Below are 22,140 nucleotides of genomic sequence, written 5' to 3'. Positions count from 1 at the left end.
TTGAAAAAGCAAAAAAAGTCAGACCTAAATTACATATGTTTTTTTAAAGTTACACCAAGTGTGCCTGCCATTCTGGCCTTCTTTTCACCTCTGCCACCACTGAGACAACAAGACCAACCCCTTCAGCCTATACACCATGAAGATGCAAGGATGAAGACCTTAATGATGATCCACTTCCACTTAACGAATAGTAAATTCTCTTCCTTATGATTTTCTTAATGACATTTTATTTTCTCTAGCTTACTTTATTGTAAGAATATAGTGTATTATACATACCACATACAAAATACATGTTAATCACCTGTCGATGTTATCAGCAAGGCTGGTCAGCAGTAGGCTGTTAGTGGTTTTGAGGGAGTCAAAGGTTATATGTGTATAATTTTAAAACTTAGATGTGGGTTTTCAACTGTTTGGAGGGTCAGTGCCCCTAACCCCTGAGTTAAGGGTCAACTGTATTTACTACTCTTTCTATATATGGTTGACTTAATTTCCCCAACTTTGAGACTAAAGGTGTTTGATGTGAAGTAGAGAGAAAATAAGGGTGGAGAGAGGGCTGTGAATCACCTATAAACCCCAAAGAAAACCTATGTAAACATCTTCCCGATCTTCTTTTTTTTTGAGACAGAAGTCTCGCTCTGTCGCCCAGGCTGGAGTGCAGTGGCGTGATCTCAGCTCACTGCAACCTCCACCTCCTGGGTTCAAGTGATTCTCCTGCCCCAGCCTCCCAAGTAGCTGGGATTACAGGCATATGCCACCACACCTGGCTAATTTTTGTATTTTTAGTAGAGAGGGATTTTACCATATTGGTCAGGCTGGTCTTGAACTCCGGACCTCAAGTGATCCACCTGCCTCGGCCTCCCAAAGTGTTAGGATTACAGGTGTGAGAGCCACTGTGCCCAGCCTTCCCAATCTTCTTTATGTGCATATGTGGGTCTCTTTTTTGTTCATTTGTTTAAGGTAGCCAGTACCTATACTTTGCTGTGTAATTTAATCTACTATGTTTTAAAAGTCCTTCCCATCCTGAAAACAGATGTCTTAATAGTAGCAATAATAATAATAATACTAGTTAACACTAATACAGAGATTATTATGTGCCAATCTAAAGACTTTATACATATCAACCCATTTGATCCTGTTTCATCCTTATAATTTATCATGATAAATAAGGAAGCCAGACAAAAGTATGGTGGATTGTGGCTTCATTTTTACATTAAAAAAATTTTTAATACTTTTCTGACTCCTCAAATAAATGCCAAGAGGTTTTGGAAAGTCCATCCAATTCTTAGAACATTTCTGCATCGTTAATTTAATGGAAAAAATGCTTTGTCACTTGAGGAAAACTGTTGGAAGGTGACTGAAAGGAAATCATGAAAGAGATTGTGGATATGGCAAAAAAGGTAGGGAGCTAAGAGTTTCAAGATATGGGTCTTGGAGAAATTCAAGAGCTAATAAACACCACACCAGAGGAATTAACAAAAGGTGACTTGATGGGTAGAGGGGAGGGAGGGAGAGGTGTGTAGTCACATTCTTTGGAAGCAGCTGGGTTAAAATTCCATTTGAAGCCCTCCATTCCAAAGAAGCTTATAATTAGAAAACAAGACAAGATGTTTTTGAACCTCATAAGATGATAGTTTCTGTATCAGAAAAAATTTCCCCCATGAAACAATGTTACATCACTAGCCTATGTCATACAACAATAATTAGAACTATACTTTACCGTTGAATGTCTCTGGAGTTAGAAACGCCAGCCTCCCAGGAGTTGAAAATTTGCAGGTAAAACTCAACTACTCATAGCCTACCATTGACTGGAAGCCTTATTGATAACATAAACAGTTGATTAACACATATTTTGTATGTTATATATATTATATAATATATTCTTAAAGTAAGCTAGAAAAAAGAAAATGTTATTAGGAAAAATACATTTACAGTACTGTATTGTATATCATAAGTTTACATAGTCTGTTTATAAGATATATCGACTGAAATGGCAGCAGGACCTCAGTCTATGGTACCTATCAAGCAATCCAACTTGTTCTTGAAATGTCATGACTTTAATTTGCTTCTTAGGAGCACTTCCAGCATCTCTAGTGGTACTTTTTACGGGTCCCATGGTGTTATTCAAGGTTTAGGATATTGCACTAAACACGATGAAAAATAACATGAGAACCGTGAGAAATCACATTTTACTGTGATAATACAATTTACTGGAGATAGGAACTGCTCATGTGGAGATGAGTAATGTCATCACAGGGTGTTTTAAGGGAATACTCTCAACACTTAAACTCACTGTAAGAGCAACATGAGGTGGTTTCAAAATTATTATAGTAGAACAGTATGTACTATGGTTAATTTTATGCAGTTATGATTTAATATTGCACCTTTATGTTTGTTACATTTCTCTGGACTGCATATGGCAGCATGTAAGGTCTGTTGGTGTGCATAAATTTTGATAAATGTTAACTTTTTTAAATACATTTGTGTGTATTTTATGGTAGTAAGTGATAAAATAGACTAGTATTTTATACATTCACGCCATCCCTAGCTTTTTCTTAATTTTTCGATATTCCAAGCCATGTGGTTTGTCTGCAAGTTTTTTTCAAATTGTTGCAAATCTTCAAGACAAAATTTCCAAAATATTTTTTGAAAAAATCTGTGTATGAGTGGACCCACACAGTTCAAACCCATGTTGTTCAAGGGTCATCTATGTACCTCATTTTGATAAGAGTGTTGTGAAACTCAGATTCATTTCTCGTGGGAGTGTAAATGATTCAGTATTTCAGGAGGGCAGTTTGACAGGTAGCAAAGCCTTGAAAAGGTTCATACTCTTTGACCTCGTGATTTCTTGTAGGATTGTATTTTTAAGAAATAATCAGAAATGTCAGAAAAGGTGCAAGGATATTCATTATTTGTAATTATAGCATTACTTACAATAGGAAAATGAAATCAGCCTTTTGTGTAAAGGTCTATAATTGAGTTTGGCTTCTTTGTCAAATGGCTACTTTGAGTGGTTTGATAAGTTTAATTTGATAGACACTTTGATTATAGCATTAATATAAATTTTGTAATTATAGTAATTGGCTAAAAACGGATTCAGTTATTTAGGGATTTAATCTTAGGAATTTTATCCTAAAATATGACATCTTTATGTAGTTGTGTATGTATGCTGTGATTTTGGAAAGCACGAAAATGTTTCTAGCAGTTTGATGTTTTCAGTATCATTGTCATAATATTTTTGTGTGAATATAATTTTTACTACTAAATGTTTTCTTTTTTTACAGGGAGATAATATAAAATGATCATATATTTAGGCTAATTGAATATCCAGAAATTTTTATTTTTGCTATAGAATTGCTTTTTATCATTTCATTATTTCTTTCAGAAATTTCAAGCTTAAAAGATATGATCTAATTTTAGATTTAAAAAGGCAGTTTTTATCTCCAGAGCATTCACTCCTTATCTACTGTGTAGAAATAATTGTCATCTCTCCCCTCAGTATTCCCTATCTCAGTTGCTCAAGGCAGAAACCTGGAATCTTAGTACTTCTGCAGACTTCGTTTTTAGCTTACATCATGAGTCCAATTCTTGACGAAGTTCTGCCTGCCTCCAGAATATCTTGAGTCTGTCATATCCATATCCACTGACAGTGCCTTGGTTGAGGGAACATTACCTTTTTCTTGAAGGACTATAGTATCATCTTAACTATTTCCTCAATCTTCCCCTGACTCGATCTATTCCTTTTTTTTTTTTTTTGGTTTCTAATTTAATTTAAGATTTTATGGAAGATATGCATGTACCATGTTTAAGAAGTCAAATATTTGCATAAGAGAACAAAATATAGCAAAATCCTAACTCAGTTATTCTCATCTTTCCAACCTCGATCCTGGAGCTCTACTCCCACCCAGATCTCTTAGCTGTTTCTCCTTTGAGGAATTTATTTCTGTTTTTCAAATAATATATCTAAATCCTTACTTTTCCTTGATTTTTCTATTTTAAGTATGATATGTTGACTCTTTACTGTAGAAGATAATTTCACTGTCTTATATTCTCTCCCCCCATTTATATAATTCATTTCTCCTCCTTTTGCACATACAGTTATATCACAATTTTGTCTAAGTAACTATATATTCTTTACAATCGAACTGTACTCAAGTTTTGTTTTCTTTGAGCCAAAATGTACTTTAGTTTTCTTTGTATCCATCACTAAATTTCTGCCAGAAGTCAATGTACTGAATGTCTCTTCTTAATATTTCCAAACACATAAGGAATTTTTTTTTTCACTTTCTGAAACAGATGTCTGTTGGAATTTCTGCCCTCTTGCTCATTTCTTGACTCTTGTTCTTAAAGGTCTGCTCATAGCTTTGCCCCAGGATCTCCCATTGCTGTTAATCAGAGGATTCCCAATATATATATATATTTTTTCTATATTAGCTCTTCAGTTTCCTGGGTCTCATATCTTCCTTTTTCTTTGTTTGCTAGTTTGTTTTGATAGAGCACGTACTCTACTAGTTCTCTGAGAGTAGGTACATAGAAGACAAATTCTCTGAGATGTTCATGTCCAAAAATGTCTGTAGTCTACTTTCAAACTTCATTGATATTTGTGTTGGATATAGAATTCTAGAAAATTGAACTCTTCAAAATTGAAGGCATTGCTTCAGTTGTCTTTTTTTATTATTATTATTATTATTATACTTTAGGTTTTAGGGTACATGTGCACAATGTGCAGGTTTGTTACATATGTATCCATGTGCCGTGTTGATTTCCTGCACCCATTAACTCGTCATTTAGCATTAGGTATATCTCCTAATGCTGTCCATCCCCGCTCCCCCAACCCCACAACAGTCCCCGGAGTGTGATGTTCCCCTTCCTGTGTCCATGAGTTCTCATTGTTCAATTCCCACCTATGAGTGAGAACATGCAGTGTTTGGTTTTTTGTCCTTGCGATAGTTTACTGAGAATGATGGTTTCCAGTTTCATCCATGTCCCTACAAAGGACATGAACTCATCCTTTTTTATGGCTGCATAGTATTCCATGGTGTATATGTGCCACATTTTCTTAATCCAGTCTATCGTTGTTGGACATTTGGGTTGGTTCCAACTCTTTGCTATTGTGAATAGTGCCACAATAAACATACGTGTGCATGTGTCTTTATAGCAGCATGATTTATAGTCCTTTGGGTATATACCCAGTAATGGGATGGCTGGGTCAAATGGTATTTCTAGTTCTAGATCCCTGAGGAATCGCCACACTGACTTCCACAATGGTTGAACTAGTTTACAGTCCCACCAACAGTGTAAAAGTGTTCCTATTTCTCCACATCCTCTCCAGCACCTGTTGTTTCCTGATTTTTTAATGATGGCCATTCTAACTGGTGTGAGATGGTATCTCACTGTGGTTTTGATTTGCATTTCTCTGATGGCCAGTGATGATGAGCATTTCTTCATGTGTTTTTTGGCTGCATAAATGTCTTCTTTTGAGAATTGTCTGTTCATGTCCTTTGCCCACTTTTTGATGGGGTTGTTTGTTTTTTTCTTGTAAATTTGTTTGAATTCATTGTAGATTCTGGATATTAGCCCTTTGTCAGATGAGTAGGTTGCAAAAATTTTCTCCCATTCTGTAGGTTGCCTGTTCACTCTGATGGTAGTTTCTTTTGCTGTGCAGAAGCTCTTTAGTTTAATTAGATCCCATTTGTCAATTTTGGCTTTTGTTGCCATTGCTTTTGGTGTTTTAGACATGAAGTCCTTGCCCACGCCTATGTCCTGAATGGTATTGCCTAGGTTTTCTTGTAGGATTTTAATGGTTTTAGGTCTAATATTTAAGTCTTTAATCCATCTTAAATTAATTTTTGTATAAGGTGTAAGGAAGGGATCCAGTTTCAGCTTTCTACATATGGCTAGCCAGTTTTCCCAGCACCATTTATTAAATAGGGAATCCTTTCCCCATTTCTTGTTTTTGTCAGGTTTGTCAAAGATCAGATAGTTGTAGATATGCGGCATCATTTCTGAGGGATCTGTTCTGTTCCATTGATCTATGTCTCTGGAATTGAACTCAGCTCTACACAAAGTGGACCTAATAGACATCTACAGAACTCTCCACCCCAAATCAACAGAATATACATTTTTTTCAGCACCACACCACACCTATTCCAAAATTGACCACATAGTTGGAAGTAAAGCTCTCCTCAGCAAATGTAAAAGAACAGAAATTATAACAAACTGTCTCTCAGACCACAGTGCAATCAAACTAGAACTCAGGATTAAGAAACTCACTCAAAACCGCTCAACTACATGGAAACTGAACAACCTGCTCCTGAATGACTATTGGGTACATAATGAAATGAAGGCAGAAATAAAGATGTTCTTCGAAACCAACGAGAACAAAGACACAACATACCAGAATCTCTGGGACACGTTCAAAGCAGTGTGTAGACAGAAATTTATAGCACTAAATGCCCACAAGAGAAAGCAGGAAAGATCCAAAATTGACACCCTAACATCACAATTGAAAGAACTAGAAAAGCAAGAGCAAACACATTCAAAAGCTAGCAGAAGGCTAGAAATAACTAAAATCAGAGCAGAACTGAAGGAAATAGAGACACAAAAAACCCTTCAAAAAATTAATGAATCCAGGAGCTGGTTTTTTGAAAAGATCAACAAAATTGATAGACCGCTAGCAAGACTAATAAGAAGAGAGAGAAGAATCAAATAGACACAATAAAAAATGAAAAAGGGGATATCACCACCGATCCCACAGAAATACAATCTACCATCAGAGAATACTACAAACACCTCTATGCAAATAAACTAGAAAATCTAGAAGAAATGGATAAATTCCTCGACAAATACACCCTCCCAAGACTAAATCAGGAAGAAGTTGAATCTCTGAATAGACCAATAACAGGTTCTGAAATTGTGGCAATAATCAATAGCTTACCAACCAAAAAGAGTCCAGGACCTGATGGATTCACAGCCGAATTCTACCAGAGGTACAAGGAGGAACTGGTACCATTCCTTCTGAAACTATTCTAATCAATAGAAAAAGAGGGAATCCTCCCTAACACATTTTGTGAAGCCAGCATCGTCCTGATACCAAAGCTTCAGTTGTCTTTTAACTTCCAGTGCTGCTATTAAGATATCTGATACCTTCTGATCCCTTTTTTTTCCATATGTGCTGTTTTTTGTTGTTGTTTTGTTTTTGAATCTCTGATCAGTTTTCTCTGTTTCCTCTTAAAATTACTGTTACTCAGATGTTGACTCTTATGGTCTTCAAATTAGCATAAAAACATTTTACTCCTATCATTAACTTTTTGTTTAAAAGATTTAGTCACCTTTATTTCACAACTCTTCTACTGACTTTCAAGTTTCTCTTATATTTTTTATTTCTAAAAGCTCTATGTTGTTATCCTCCTGTTTTTGCTTATAATGGGTATGATGTCTTTTCTCATGTATTAAAAAATAATAATTATATGGTTTTGGCTTCTTTTTTTCTCAGTTTTCTTCATTCCCTGCCCTAACTCAACTTCTTCTGTTCTCTGCCCTAACTCTATTTCCTCAGAGTTCTTTTTCTTTTTTCTTGTAGTTCTCTCTCTCCCTGGCTATTGTATTATAGAGGTTTGTTAACCTATTTCGGACCTTGGACCCGTCCAGCAGGCTGAAGCCTATAGAATGCTAACCCTTCTTTAAAAGGAAATCAGTTCTATTAAATATACTTATCAAAATATTTTTTAAAGCTGTTATACAGCAATACATGTGCTTCTTTGTTAATGTATTAAAATCTAGAGGTCAGTCTTGAATACTACCTTATCTGGGTGTGATGATTCATGCCTGTAATCCCAGCACTTTGAGAGGCTGAGGCAACAGGATTGCTTCAGCATAGGACTTCAAGACCAGTCTGGCCAACATAGCGAGACCCTGTCTCTACAAAAAATACAAACAAAATTAGCCGAGCATGGTGGTACACACCTGTAGCCCCAGCTACTTGGAAGGCTGAGGTGGAAGAATTGCCTGAACCAGGGAGATAAAGCTACAGCAAACTGTGACCTTACCAATATACTCCAGCCTGGGCAACAGAGAAAGACCTTGTCTCAAAAAAATAAAATAACTACCATAAGTTTGAAGTAGTGATGAGTGTAAATGATATTTTTAAGGTATCTGCATCAACTGTAATGTCATATGAAAATATCAGTGATTTTGATTGGTAACTACATCACATGTGTTGCCAATGCCACTGTAATCTGTAGCCTACATTTATAACTAAAAGGACTGTCTTATTTCAGTTAGAGGTTAATGTAAAATGAAAATTAATTTTTTAATATACAAGTTTGTGGGCACTTTGTATTCTGTCAACAGGTACTTTAAGGGGATCATGATCCCTTTTATTAAAGGTTTCTTCAGATGTTTGGGGTAATTGACTGTTAGCTCAAAGAGTGAGATACTAGAAAGCTGATTGGGAGCTCTGGGTGACTGAATAGTCTTCACTGTATGTTGTGGGATGCACATCTTTATCTGTGGATCTTTTCCTCTTGGGATTCAAATCTTTCAGAAAAGAATCCACCAATATTCTGCCTGTGGAATGTAAATTTGCCTATGTTTTCACAGTCATTGTGCTCTCTTATGTCCTGCCAATCAAATTTGCTTTTGTGATTCAACTGAATGGATATAATATTATGTATGTTCCCATTAAATAAAGTGATTCTAGAAAAGAACACAAACTGTCTTTAATGTTTTCTTGAAAGCCTTAATCTGGCAAAAAAAAAAACTATGCTATTACTTATATTTAATTTTCACCTTAATTTTCCAGGAGCTTTCAAGTTGTGGATGGAATAAAAAAGAAAAATATAGTTCTGCACCAAATGCAGTTGCCTTCACAAGAAGATTCAATCATGTAAGTTTATAAATTTTGATACTGTGTCTGAAATTCAGTTCCTCAATATATACTTTTTCCTTAAGAAATAATTTAACTTTTTATATCAGTTCTGGAATATTTTCAGCCAGTATCTCTCAAGTATTGTCTCTGTGCTTGATCTCTGTTTTTTTTTCTCTGTAATTCCTATTGAAAATTTATTGGAACTTGACATTCTTTCCTGCTTGTCTCTTAACCTTACATATTTTCTATCTTTGTTTTTGTCCTCCATTCTGAGTGATTTCCTCAGATCTACATTTCAGTTCACTGATTCTCTTCATATGTGTTTTATCTGTTTCAAATCTGTATACTTTTACAGCAGTCATGCCCTTTTCTTATTTTTATTTTATTTTTCAAATTTATTAATTTTCAACATAGTTTCTGTGTTATTATTGGAACTTCTTGGGGTACTACTACTCTATTTCTACTCGTTCTTAAAGTGGTTTTTTCAAAGATATATAATGAATTTTGTATCTTTGGCTTGAAAGCTCGTGTCTGTTTAAGCTTTATTCATGAGAAATTTGCTGCTGCCTCAATTGAGGGAATACATTATTCTAAGAGGCTTTTTGTTTGCTTTTGCTCATACGTAGGGTTGTCGCAGACCTGGGACTATTTTTTGTTTATTGTTTTGCTTGGGGCATCTTTGTACTTCTCTGTAGTAAAAATTTAAATACCAAATCCAGTTAAAGGCAGCCTGTAGTTAACAAATTCTTCTAAAATTAAATTAATTTTTTCTTTTTTTAGAGACAGGGTCTCTGTCACCCAAGCTGGAGTACAGTGGTGCAGTCATAGCTCACTGCAACCAGTCCTCCTGACTCAGCCTCCCAGGTAGCTAGGACTACAGGCATGTACCACCACGCCAGACTAATTTAAAAAGAATCTTTTGTGGAAATGAGGTCTCATTATGTTGCCGAAGCTGGTCTCGAACTCCTGGCTTCAAGCGATCCTCCTGCCTCAGCCTCCCAAGGCACTGTGATTGTAAGCAGGAGCCACTCTTCTCAGTCTACAAATTCTTATGGAAGAGTTTTTCTTTCTTCTCCTTGACCACCCAGAGCCTACATTATTATAGATGCACTTGTATGTTGTCTCCCTTTTTCAAGGGAATTGAAAAATAAATGAATTGTTTTAGTCTACCTTTTCACTGAGATTGTAGACCTTTGAGTAGCATTAGATAGAAATGGAGGAGTGGAGAGGTGTGAGGCCTTGTATTATTTCTTTGAAGGAGCATTAAGTCCCAAGCCCCTGTGTCACTGAGATAGGAAGTCCTCCAAGGGCAGCTACTGTACCCACTCTTGTAACCACTGCTTTGCTTTTATTTCCTTATTTGTTTTTGATCTGTAGAGGAAATCCTTTATTTTTCTTCCAATTCAGAAATACATTTAAAAAAAAGTTTGTTATATGTAACCCAGCAATTCTAGGGGTTGATAGCAAAAATACTTTTTCTTGTGAGTCCAGTAATTTCATGAAACCATGTCTTGGTGTTGGTTATTCTGGGTCAGCGTTCTTAAATGTAGTTGGCTTTAACGGACTGTCATTTGGGGAGCACATACACTTAGCCTTCCAGTATGGGGGTCTTGGGGTGGCTGGATTTATTACATAGTAGCTTAGGGCTCTCCGAGAGAATGTTCCAGCAATCGAGGCAGGGACTGCATGGTCTTTTATGACCTCGTCCTGGAAGTCAGTGTCACTTTCACTAACACTTTCTTCATCAAAGCAGTCACAAGCCTGCCCAGATTCAGTAAGAAGTGATACACGTCCTAACTTTTGGTAGAGAGTGACAAAGAATGTATGCTTAAAATCACCATAGCATTTGTCTAAGCCAGGTGCAGTGGCGAGTGCCTGTAGTTCCAGCTGCTGGGCGGCTGAGACAGGAGGATCACTTGAGCCCAAGAGTTCAAGACCAACTTGGGCAACATACTAAGACCTTGTCTTAAAAAAAAAAAAAAAAGTCATGTTGGCCAGGTGTAGTGGCTCATGCCCGTAATCCCAGCACTTTGGGAGGCAGAGGTGGTGGATCACCTGAGCTCAGGAGTTTGAGACCAGCTTGGGCAACAGGGTGAAACCCTGTCTCAACTAAAAAAAAACTACAAAAATTAGCTGGGCATGGCAGCTTACACCTGTGGTCTCAGCTACTTAGGAAGCTGAGGCAGGAGAATCACTTCAGCCTGGGAGGCAGAGGTTGCAGTTAGCCGAGATCACCCCACTGCACTCCAGCCTGGGCAACAGAACAAGACTCTGTCTCCAAAACAAAACAAATCACCATAATATTTGTCTTAAAATTTGCCTGAAGTTAAATTTAATTAAGTTGGTGAACATGCACTTTAGATTTGAATTCGTAGTTGATATTTGCTAAGGTTATTGTTAAGATTTCCGTAGCATAACTTGATTTTTTTTTTTTTTTTTTTAGGAGTAAACCTTGTTAGAACTGGGGAGGATTATTACTATTAGTAGCCCAAGTATAGTGACAAATATTAAGGTGACTTTGTAAAATATGTATACTTTATATTTACATATATGTTTGCAAAATATATGTAAAATACATACATAATGACATTTCTTTACAGATGAAAATTGCAAGTAAAATCTGAAATATTTCTCATTAAAAATGTGAAGAAATATGAAGCAATGGCATTATTTTTTGCACAATAATTTCGAACTATATTCTGTATTTAGATTTGTATAAGTGAACCAACTTATAGTGCTTTGACTTTGTTTTCATAGTACATGAATTAAAGTGTATTACATGGACATATTGTATCATATAATAAGCAAACTATTCAGAGTAGAGCATTTTCATATTATATATCTAATCTGCCTTCTAATAAATTAGTTTTAATTATTTTTTAAATCAAGATGGTTTTATTTGAAAGCATTACAAAATTTTTGAAATGCAGTTTTAAGCTTAGAATGTTAACTTAGATATATATTTTTTTCTTTTGATATTTTGTTTTATTTACACCAAGAAAACCCTACTTGGGAATCTTCACTTATGATTCTACTCAATCTAAATAAACAGTCATGTAGAATTACACAGCCACAGAAAAACCTACTATAAGTAGCATCTTTTACAATGTTTAATTTTAGAGCTTACCTAATTCTGCCAAAATTTTTTAAAATATAGCAAAAAAAACAAAAATCATAGTGATATTTATTTAAAATTTTTATTTACAGGTAAGCTTTTGGGTTGTTAGAGAGATTCTTCATGCTCAAACATTAAAAATTAGAGCAGAAGTTTTGAGCCACTATATTAAAACTGCTAAGGTAAGAAAAACTTGTGTTTTTATTTTTGAGTTCAACCATTCATAAATGTTTGTAAGTGAATAAATATTCGTGATGCTTTATTCACTGTTTATTGATACTGGAAAAATAAGGCTCATTGATACAAGTCAATTTTTAAAATTGGATGCCTGCTTTCTCTGCCTTTTCCTTTATTCTTCCTGTTTTCCTACCTTTTCTTTTATATTCTTCCTCCCACTCTCTGAGTAGCTGAATTATGTGATCTGTTTCACTGAATAAGTAGACAAAGGTTGGATTATGGTAAAGTATGATATTTATAAAATATTGGACTATTCTGCAGGTGATGAAGAAAGCCATAAAGAATTAAGTAGGAGAATACTACTTCACTTCTGAAGTGAACCATGTGAAGAATAAGACTTTATTTTTAAGAGAATGGTATATGTGATGTTACCACATTGTTAACTGAACAGTTATTGTGTGACATAGATAATAAATACAGCAAGAGAAATGGAGCATGGATTTCAAAGGTAGTTGGAAATTAGAAGGGTGAGACAGGATATTCTACAAAGGATACCAAGATTTTATTAAAACTTGTAACAACTCTGAATTTAGTTGGAGGGGCAGAAAGGGGGAATGAGCCCTTGCCTCTCCATCATGAAGGGTCAAGGCTGGCAGCCATATAACAAAAGACAGGTTAGTGAGAGAAAAGCATAGCAGATTTATTACATGTGCATAGGAGTAATACAAAGTATAAACTCAAAGCAGGGCCTAATGGTTGTTGCTTAAATATCTTCCTCACTGGGGAGAGGGGAGTTTTGGGGGAAGGTGATGCATAAGAGTAAGTGATTTTCAGATAATGAGCCCAGAGAACAAAGTCCTGAGACCAAGTTTCTCTGAGCTCTAGGGGAGGTGGCATTACAGGTTATGGGAGAGCAAAGGAAGAAAAACATATTAAGCGAAGACAGATACCTCAAGGAAATATCTCAGATAATCTCAGAGCTACCCTCAGAAAGAATAGTTGGGGTAGCCTATGGTTGAGTTAATCTTTCCTAGATCTGGACAAGGGAGAGGATGCTCAGAGAAAGCCTAGCTGTTCATTTCACCATTGTAGATGTTCTCTACAGATGAGAATCTCCTCCACAAAAGGCAGCTTTTCAGGGCTATTTCTGTCTGTAGGCCCTCTGAATAGCCATAATCAAAATGTCAAAGAAGTATATTTTAGGGTAATATAGTTTTGGTTTCCTTTAATGTTAAGTTCACTAAGAAGTATGGTAATTGTAGCCACATTCATTCATTACTCTTGTAATAAATACATAATTTTCCTCACATGTGAATGAAAGAAGGCAGAATAAAATGAGGGTACCATGTTTACAGTTAGTAAAAGTCATAACTCTTTCCTATGTTCCTTAAGAACATGGGAGCAATTGTATTCTACCATTCTATAGCACTAGGTGGCAGAGCTAGCCTTCTACAAATTTGATATTTTGCAAAAGTGTCAAAATATTTTTAGAAATTCTTTGTGATATGTTAGGTAAATATATATTTTTTTTTTTTTGGAGATGGTGTTGCGCTCTGTGGCCCAGGCTGGAGTGCAGTGGTGCGCTCTCGGCTCACTGCAAACTCTGCCTCCCGAGTTCAAGTGATTCTCACATCTCAGCTTCCCAAGTAGCTGGGACTACAGGTGCATGCCACCACACCCTGCTAATTTTTGTATTTTTAGTGGAGATGGGGTTTCACCATGTTGGGCCAGGCTGGTCTTGAACACCTGACCTCAAGTGATCCTCCCACCTCGGCCTCCCAAAGTGCTGGGATTATAGACGTGAGCCACTGCACCTGGCCAATACTGGTTTTTAACTAATAAAAATTAATGATTCTTCATGGATTCTGCATTATTATTTTCTGATATTTTTGTTAGTTTTTAAATTTACTTGTATGTTCCACTCAAAACCACCAAATTTTGCTCAAACCTACCACTGTCTTCATCAAACAATCATTTAACTTCAGTTCAGACTTTGAATTATTTTTGACAGCACTTGCCTTCATCCCAAGCTCTAAACTCATAATTGTTTTTTTCTCATTGTCCCTTAAACCCTTCTATTCTGACTCTCTGCCTTCTATATTGTTTGTTATAAAACTGGCAGGTCTCCTACTTGAGTATTGTATCAGTTGGCATTCTCCAGAGAGAGAGAACCGTAGCATTCTGTATAAACATATATAAAGAGATCTAAATATAAAATGTATAAATAGATTTTAGGAATTGACTTATACAATTGAAGGGGCTGGCAAGTATAAAATCTGTAGGGTAGGCCAACAGGCTGGAAACTCAGGAGTTTAGGCACTAGTCTTGAAGCAGAATTTCTTTTCCAGGAAACCCCAGTTTTCAATGTTAAAGCCTTTCAACTGATCAGATGAGGCCCACACACATTATCAAGTGGAATCTCTTAAAGTCCACTGATTGTAGATGTTAACCGCATCTACAAAATATCTTCATGACACCACCTAGATTAGAGTTCGATTAAATAACCGATACTAATAGTCTAGCCAAGTTGACACATCAAACTTACCATCACATAGATACAGAAGAATATAAGAATATTTAAAGTATCAAAAGAATGATAATGTGGATACCCATGCACCCACTGACCACTGGGAATTTTCATATGCCTCTTCATATGCCACCTCCTTCGCTTCTACTGCAGTGGGAACTGCTGCCTTGAATTTTGTTTTTCTTTTACAGTGTATATGTTTCTGAATAATATATTGTTGCAAATATATGCTTTAGGATTTTGTTTAAATTGAATTATTCCATATTTACTTTTGTACTTTCATAACTCAGCAGTGTTACTTAATGGTTTTGGGAGTAGCTCTGTTGTAGAATATCCTATTTGTATATATCACAAATTATTCAATGTACTTTGGATTATTTCCAGATTCTTGGCTATTATGAGCCCTGCTGCCATAAGCATTCTTGTATGAGTCTCGGTGCTTATGTGACGGTTGAAGCCCTAGAAATAGAGTTCGTACTAGCAATGAAATTACTGAGTCTCTCTCTCTCTTTTTTTTAGACAGGATCTTGTTGTTCTGTCACCCAGGCTGAAGGCCAGTGGTGTGATCCCAACTCACTGCATCCTTGACCTTCTGGGCCCAGGCAATCTTCCTACCTCAGCCTCCCGAGTAGTTGGGATTACAGGCATATGCCACCACCCGTGGCTAATTTCTGTTTTTTTGTTTTGTTTTGTTTTGTTTTGTTTTGTAGAGACAAGGTCTCATTATGTTGCCCAGGCTGGTCTTGAACTCCTGTGCTCAAGTGATCCTCCCATGTTGGCCTCCCAAAGTGCTGAGATTACAAGTGCGAGCTACTGTACCTGGCCCCTCATCTCTTTAGCTTTGTTATAGATAACCTCCAAACTGGTTATATTTATATATGCTCACTAGCAATGTATGAAGATGCCGGTTGCTCCACATCCATGTCACCATCTGATACTGTCAGAATTTTTCATTGTTGCCAATTCTGGTGGATGTGAAATGTATCTCATTTTAGTTTTAATTGCCTTTCATTGAATCTGATAGGAGTGAACATCTTTTCTATGTTGGCCATTTAGGTTTTCTCTCTTGAAAGGTCTGTTTAAGATCTTTCAGCAGTTTTCTGTTTTGGTATTGGTCTTTTATTGTGTGTGTTTTGGTTTTTTTGTTTGTTTGTTTTTATTTACTTTTTTCGATGGATTCTCACTCTGTCACCCAGGCTGTAGTGCAGTGGTGCAATCTTGGTTCACTGCACCCTCCACCTCCTGGGTTCATGTGATTCTCCTGCCTCAGCCTCCCAAGTAGATGGGATTACAGGCTCACACCACCATGCCCAGTTAATTTTTGTATTTTTTTTAGTAAGACAGGGTTTTGCCATGTTGGCCAGGCTGGTCTTGAACTCCTGGCCTCAGGTGATCCACCCATCTCGGCCTCCCAAAGTGCTGGGATTACAGGTGTGAGCCACCACGCCTGGCAGTCTTCTATTGATTTTTGTAGGAGTTCTTTATATAACTCTAGATGCTAGTTCTTATAAGCTTTGCATGTATCTTCCTATTTGTAGCTTGTCTTACCACTTTTTTCATATTTTCTGATTTACGTGTTCTTAATTTTAGTAGTCAGATTTACTGATCCTTAATTTCTGTCTTGGTCTGTTCTGGCTGCTATAACAAAAATACCATAAACTAGGTGGCTTGTAAAAACAAACATTTATAAACAACGAACATTCTAGAGAACTGTGAGGATTAAGTCCAATATCAAGGTGTCAGCAGATTCAGTGTCTGGTAAGGGCCCATTTCTCATAAGGCCCTTCATGTTGCAACAAAGTTCCTTCAAGCATTTTCCCAAACAACATTTCCTCCATACTGCCCTGCCAACACACTCCACTGCTACAATATAGATGAAGGCTGTTCTGGGAATTTATATAAGTGGGATCCTACAGAAAGCTGTTGCTCGTGGTTGACTACTCTTGCTTACCATGTTGTTGAGATTCATCCACGTTGCATGTTATTGATAATTCTTTTATTGCTAAGTAGATTTCCAGTGTATGGATATTCCACAATTTCTTTATCTTTGCTTATTAATGCACATTTGTTTTTACTTTGGCTTTTATGAATAAAGCTGTTATGAACATTTTTGTGGAGTATGCATTGAGTTTTCTTGGATTATACCTAGGAATGGTGGACTTGCTGGGTTATAGATTAGGAATATGTTTTAACTTTATTAGAAACTGCCAAATATTGTTACTTTCCAACATAACCCTGTTGGTTTTACCACTTTAAATTGCAGTCAGCAATAAGAGTCTTCCAGTTACTCCACACATCTTGCCAGTACTTGGTGTTTAATTTTTTTTTTTAATTTGGCCTTTCTTTTGGGTATGTAATAGTATCTTATTGTAGTTTTAATTTATATTTTTCTGATGATCGTGATGGTTGACTATCTTTTCATATGTATGTGGACCATTTGGATATTTTCTTTTGTGATACTATCCTTTCAAATCTTTTGCCCATATTTTTAATAGGATTGTTTGTCTTATCAAGTTGTAGAGATTTTTTTAATGTATTCTGAATACAAACCCTTTTCAGAAATAAGTATTTTTTCCCAGTCTATGCCTTGTGTTTTTATTTTAATGCTGTCTTTTGGTTAGTGAGCAGAACTGTTCAATTTTGATGAAGTCCCATTTGTTATTTTTATCTTTGTGGTTAGTGTGTTTTGTGTCTTGTTTAATAAACCTTTTCCTAATCCAGAGTCATAAAGACATTTTCCTTTGATCACTCCTAGAAGTATTATAGTTTGAAGTGAATTTTTTTTTTTTTTTTTTTTTTTTTTTTGGGAGATGGAGTTTTGCCCCTGTCACCCAGGCTGATGCACAATGATGCAATCTCAGCTCATCGCAACCTCCGCCTCCTAGGTTCAAGCGATTCTTCTGCCTCAGCCTCCCAAGTAGCTGAGAGTACAGGCACACACCACCACGCCCGGCTAATTTTTGTATTTTTAGTAGAGGTGGGGTTTCATCATGTTGGCCAGGCTGGTCTCGAACTCCTGACCTCAGGTGATCCCCCTGCCTCAGCATCCCAGAGTGCTGGGATTACAGGCGTGAGCCACGGCACCCAGCCAAATTAATTTTTGTGTATGGTGGAAGGTGTAGGAGTTAAGGTTCATTTTTTTTCCTCATAAGAATATCTAGGCCAGGCACAGTGGCTCACACCTGTAATCCTAGCACTTTGGGAGGCTGAGGTGGGCAGATCACTTGAGGTCAGGAGTTTGAGACCAGCCTGGCCAAACTCTACTAAAAAATACAAAAATTAGCTGGGTGTGGTGGCGCACTCCTGTAATCCCAGCTACTCAGAAGGCTGAGGCAGGAGAATCGCTTGAACCTGGGAGGCAGAGGTTGTGGTGAGCTAAGATCGCGCCACTGCACTACAGCCTGGGTGACGGAGACTCTGTCTCAATTAAAAAAAAAAAAATCTAATTGTGCTACCTCCATTCTTTTCTCTGTTTAACTGCTTTGACATTTTGGTTGAAAATTACTTGATCAAATATGTGTAGGTATATTTCTGTTCCTTTGATTTATTTGTCTATTCTTATTCCAGTATCCTTTGTCTTACTGTAGCTTTGTAGTAAGCCTTGAAATCTGATAGTGTTCTAATTTTTTTTTCTTCTTCAAGATTGTCTTGGCTATGCTATCTCCATTTTATGTCTGTAGAAATTTTAGAAGTAGCTTGTCAATTTCTACAACATGGCCTGCTTGCATTTTTGATTGAGGTTTTATTGAATTTGTAGATCACTTTGGGAAGAATTGATAACAACATTAAGACTTTCAATCCACAGACATGGTTTATCTCTGTTTAAGTTTTCTTTAATTTCTCTCAGCAGTGCTTTATTTTCAGTGAAGCACTCTTGCATATCATTTCTAGTAGACAGCCAATGTTCTGATATTATTGTAAATGTTTTTCCGTCTCATTTTCTAATTGTTTGGTGCTACATATGCAATCGTGTTACCTGAAAATAAAGGCAGATTTGACTTCTTCCTTTCTGACTTTTCTACCTTTAAACATTATATTTAAAAGAATGGTAGAGACTGGAGTAAATACTCTCTTCTCCCAGGGCGGTTAAGCCCAATCCTCTGTGAGGGAATGAGAATGAGAAGCTGATTTTTCTGGCTGATGGCTCACGCCTGTAATCCTAGCACTCTGGAAGGCCAAGGTGGGCAGATCACCTGAGGTCAGGAGTTTGAGACCAGCTGGTCAACATAGTGAAACCCTGTCTCTACTAAAAATACAAAAATTAGCCATGCGTGGTGGGGCTCTCCTGTAGTCCCAGCTACTCGGGAGGCTGAAGCAGGAAAATCACTTGAACCTGGGAGGCAGAGGTTGCAGTGAGCCGAGATCATGCCACTGCACTCCAGCCTGGGCAACAGAGCGAGACTCCATCTCAAAAAAGAAAAAAGAGAGAGAAGCTGATTTTTGTGATCCAATTAGGAATTGAGGTGGATAGGGTTGAGTTTTAGCTTTAATTAGTTTCAAATCACCTCTGGTCACAAATGACTCAGGGCAAAATTTGTACTTTGTGTGGTACAGGCCCCTTGCTGTAGTAGGACCCTGGGATCTAAGTCCCAGAGATCTCTCTCTGCTTTCTAACCCAGCTGTCAGCCTCCAGCACTGACACAAAGTAAAGAAAGTTCCATTAGGAGTGAATCAGTGGACACAGAGCCAACTCTAGGTTTGAGACTCCTACAGATTCTAGTCTATTATACCAGCCCACAGATTTTACTTTAGCAAAATCTACGTCGGAGGCTTCATCTTTGCCTAGCCTTGTAGAGATTCAGCATATGCCCTCAGGGGGAAAAAACTGTTTAAAGGCTGTTTTTTGTTTTACTTTGGAATTTAGTTATTTGTGCTCTTTGTGTCCACAACTCTCCAGTGTCTTTAATAAAATGGTTTTCTAAGTTTATCTATTTTGTTTTCTTGCCATTATGGCTTTAACAATGGTTTCTCATGTTGTTCTACATCTTAGGCAGAAGCTACTAGTTCAGCATGAGGTTTTTGTCGTTTTTCTTTTTCTTTTTTTTTTGAGACAGGGTCTTGCTGAGTTGCCCAGGCTAGAGTGCAGTGGCGCAATCACGGCTCATCACAACCTGTGCCTCCTGGGCTCAAGCAGTCCTCCCATCTCAGCCTCCCCAGTAGCTGGGACTACAGGCACATGCCACCACGTGCCTGGTTAATTTCTGTGTGTGTTTTTTTTTTTATAGAGACAAGGTTTTGCCATGTTGCCCAGGCTGGTCTTGAACTCCTGGGCTCAAGCAGTCCACCTGCCTCAGCCTCCGGAAGTGCTGGGATTACAAGTGTGAGTCACCATGCCCAGCCTCTGTTTATTCTTACTATGAAGTAGTTATTTGGGCTGCAAACCTCCATGAGACCCCTCCCCTCTTCCCTTAGCGCTAAGGTTCACAGCAGGCATTGTTGTCTGGCAGTCTCTTGATGGTGGGTGCGGATTACTTCTATCCTGCCCTTACGCTCAGGCAATGAGTCCTTCAGTGTCTCTGCTTTATGCAATGAGAGTCTCTTATTGGAACTCCCACCATAGATTAGGCCCTGGGCAGTGTGTCCCATGAAGCTTGGAAAGCTAACCAGATTTTCAGATGTCCTCCAAGGGATTGCCAGCTTTGGTGTTCAGCTTACATCTCTGGATTCTCCTTAGTTTTAGGGCCCTAAGTATTCCTTACTTTGTTGCTAGCTTTACAGTGAATTTTCATAAGATGTGTTTTGTATCTTACCCAATATTTTTAATTATTTTCACTGGAAGAGTAGGTCAGGGTGTCTAATTTACCAGACTTCTGGTATGTAGTCCTTACTAAATTTTGAATCCATTCCCCCTCTTCAACTCCACTGACACTAATGTATCAGATCCTTCTCATCATCTCTAACTGTAGTCTCTGAACTGATTCCCTTCCTGTATGCCACCTTCTGTTCCCTGATCTTTCCAAAATGTAGTATACATCCATAATAGCTTACCCAAAGCATTTGGGGCCAGATATATTTAGGAATACACTTTTTTTCCCCAGATTTTAGAAAGGTGGTATAGTTCATATACCATCTGTGGCATACTCATCACAATCATCTCCACCTCCTGCTTATGTAATACCTTGAAATCAAACACACTTAATATTTTTGGAGCAAAACATGTAATTATTCACCTTAAGTGAGATCAGTGAAGTCTGTCATTAGCCTCACATCAGGTTAGATTTTCCCACATAGTGAACCTGAGACCACACTACCAAATAAACAAAACTTTGACTTTTCAGGTTTGAGATCTCAGAATTGCAGATAAAGGGTTGTGAACTGATGCCTGGCATTCAGTTATATCATTCTCAAATTTAAAAATTCTCCAAATCCTCCACTGGAGTTCTTACTGCTTATGAGAACAAATCTAGCCTCTAAAGAGGCTTCACTTGTAAAAATGGCCCTTTCTGTTTTCATCTTCTGGTACTCTGATACTTCTGATATTCAGCTTCCAGACACCTTCATGCCTTTGTGCTTTTTTTTTTTTTTTTTTTTTTTTGAGACGGGGTCTCGCTCTTTCGCCCAGCTTGGAGTGCAGTGGCGCAATCTCGGCTCACTGCAAGCTCCGCCTCCCGGGTTCACGCCATTCTTCTGCCTCAGCCCCCCGAGTAGCTGGGACTACAGGCGCCTGCCACTGCGCCCGGCTAATTTTTTGTATTTTTTTTTTTAGTAGAGACGGGATTTCACCGTGTTAACCAGGATGGTCTCGATCTCCTGACCTCGTGATCCTCCCGCCTTGGCCTCCCAAAGTGCTGGGATTACAGGCGTGAGCCACCGCACCCGACCGCCTTTATGCTTTTTGTAAATTGTATTCCCTCTTTCTCATAGCCCCTCACTCTCAAGTGTCATTTCTGGAAGTCTGAATCTCTCAGACAAAGTTAGGGGCTGATTATTCTGTAGAACCCTATATATACTTTTATTTATATAACCGTATATATACTTTTATTCTAGAAATATGCAAATTGGATTTGTATTTGTTTTCATGTCTGTCTCACTAGACTGAAGCTTCTCGATAGGTCTTTTTCATTTTTGTATATGCAGTCTAATATGGTGCCCAGTATAATAAATGCTTAAAATACATTCGTTGAATGGTTTCCCAGTTAGATTATATAACCTTGTATGAAGGTTTATATTATGTGTTGTGTTATTATTTTGTTTTTATTTGTTTTCTTCGGGCTTTCAATTAAATGCTCTATCCACACCATTTTCTAGACCTGGGGCTTACCTGGTTGTAGGATTAGGACAGTTGTAAAATGACTGGTTTTTAGACAGGACTTGCAGGATGTAAGCATCAGGTAGTATTTAAAAATCTGGGAAATTAGCAATAAATGTTATGCAGATCTCATGGGAAAGTGCTGGAAACTAGTGTTAGGAGTTTTATGCATGCAGACTGTAAAATCAATGTCTCAGCACGAATGA

At 37.4% G+C, this 22,140-nt stretch overlaps 1 protein-coding gene across 2 annotated transcripts in view; it reads left to right on the top strand.

Moving 5' to 3' along the window:
• The window catches only part of RALGPS2 (Ral GEF with PH domain and SH3 binding motif 2), a 203,225-nt gene that overhangs the window by 76,349 nt on the left and 104,736 nt on the right, over positions 1-22,140 (top strand). The window contains exons 1-3 of one of the 2 annotated variants that reach the window (XM_030823930.1): positions 1,313-1,397; positions 8,801-8,884; positions 12,074-12,163. In XM_030823930.1, coding sequence (XP_030679790.1) covers positions 1,368-1,397; positions 8,801-8,884; positions 12,074-12,163 — 204 coding nt within the window. In that variant the 5' untranslated portion in view covers positions 1,313-1,367. Of the gene's footprint in view, positions 1-1,312; positions 1,398-8,800; positions 8,885-12,073; positions 12,164-22,140 lie in introns of those variants that run through there. The other variant, XM_030823929.1, reaches the window with a different exon arrangement.

This window comes from Nomascus leucogenys, chromosome 12, assembly GCF_006542625.1.
Source record: "Nomascus leucogenys isolate Asia chromosome 12, Asia_NLE_v1, whole genome shotgun sequence".
NCBI lineage: Eukaryota > Metazoa > Chordata > Mammalia > Primates > Hylobatidae > Nomascus > Nomascus leucogenys.
The sequence above is the reverse complement of the archived record's forward strand: the minus strand, read 5'-3'. Positions and strand labels throughout refer to the sequence as shown.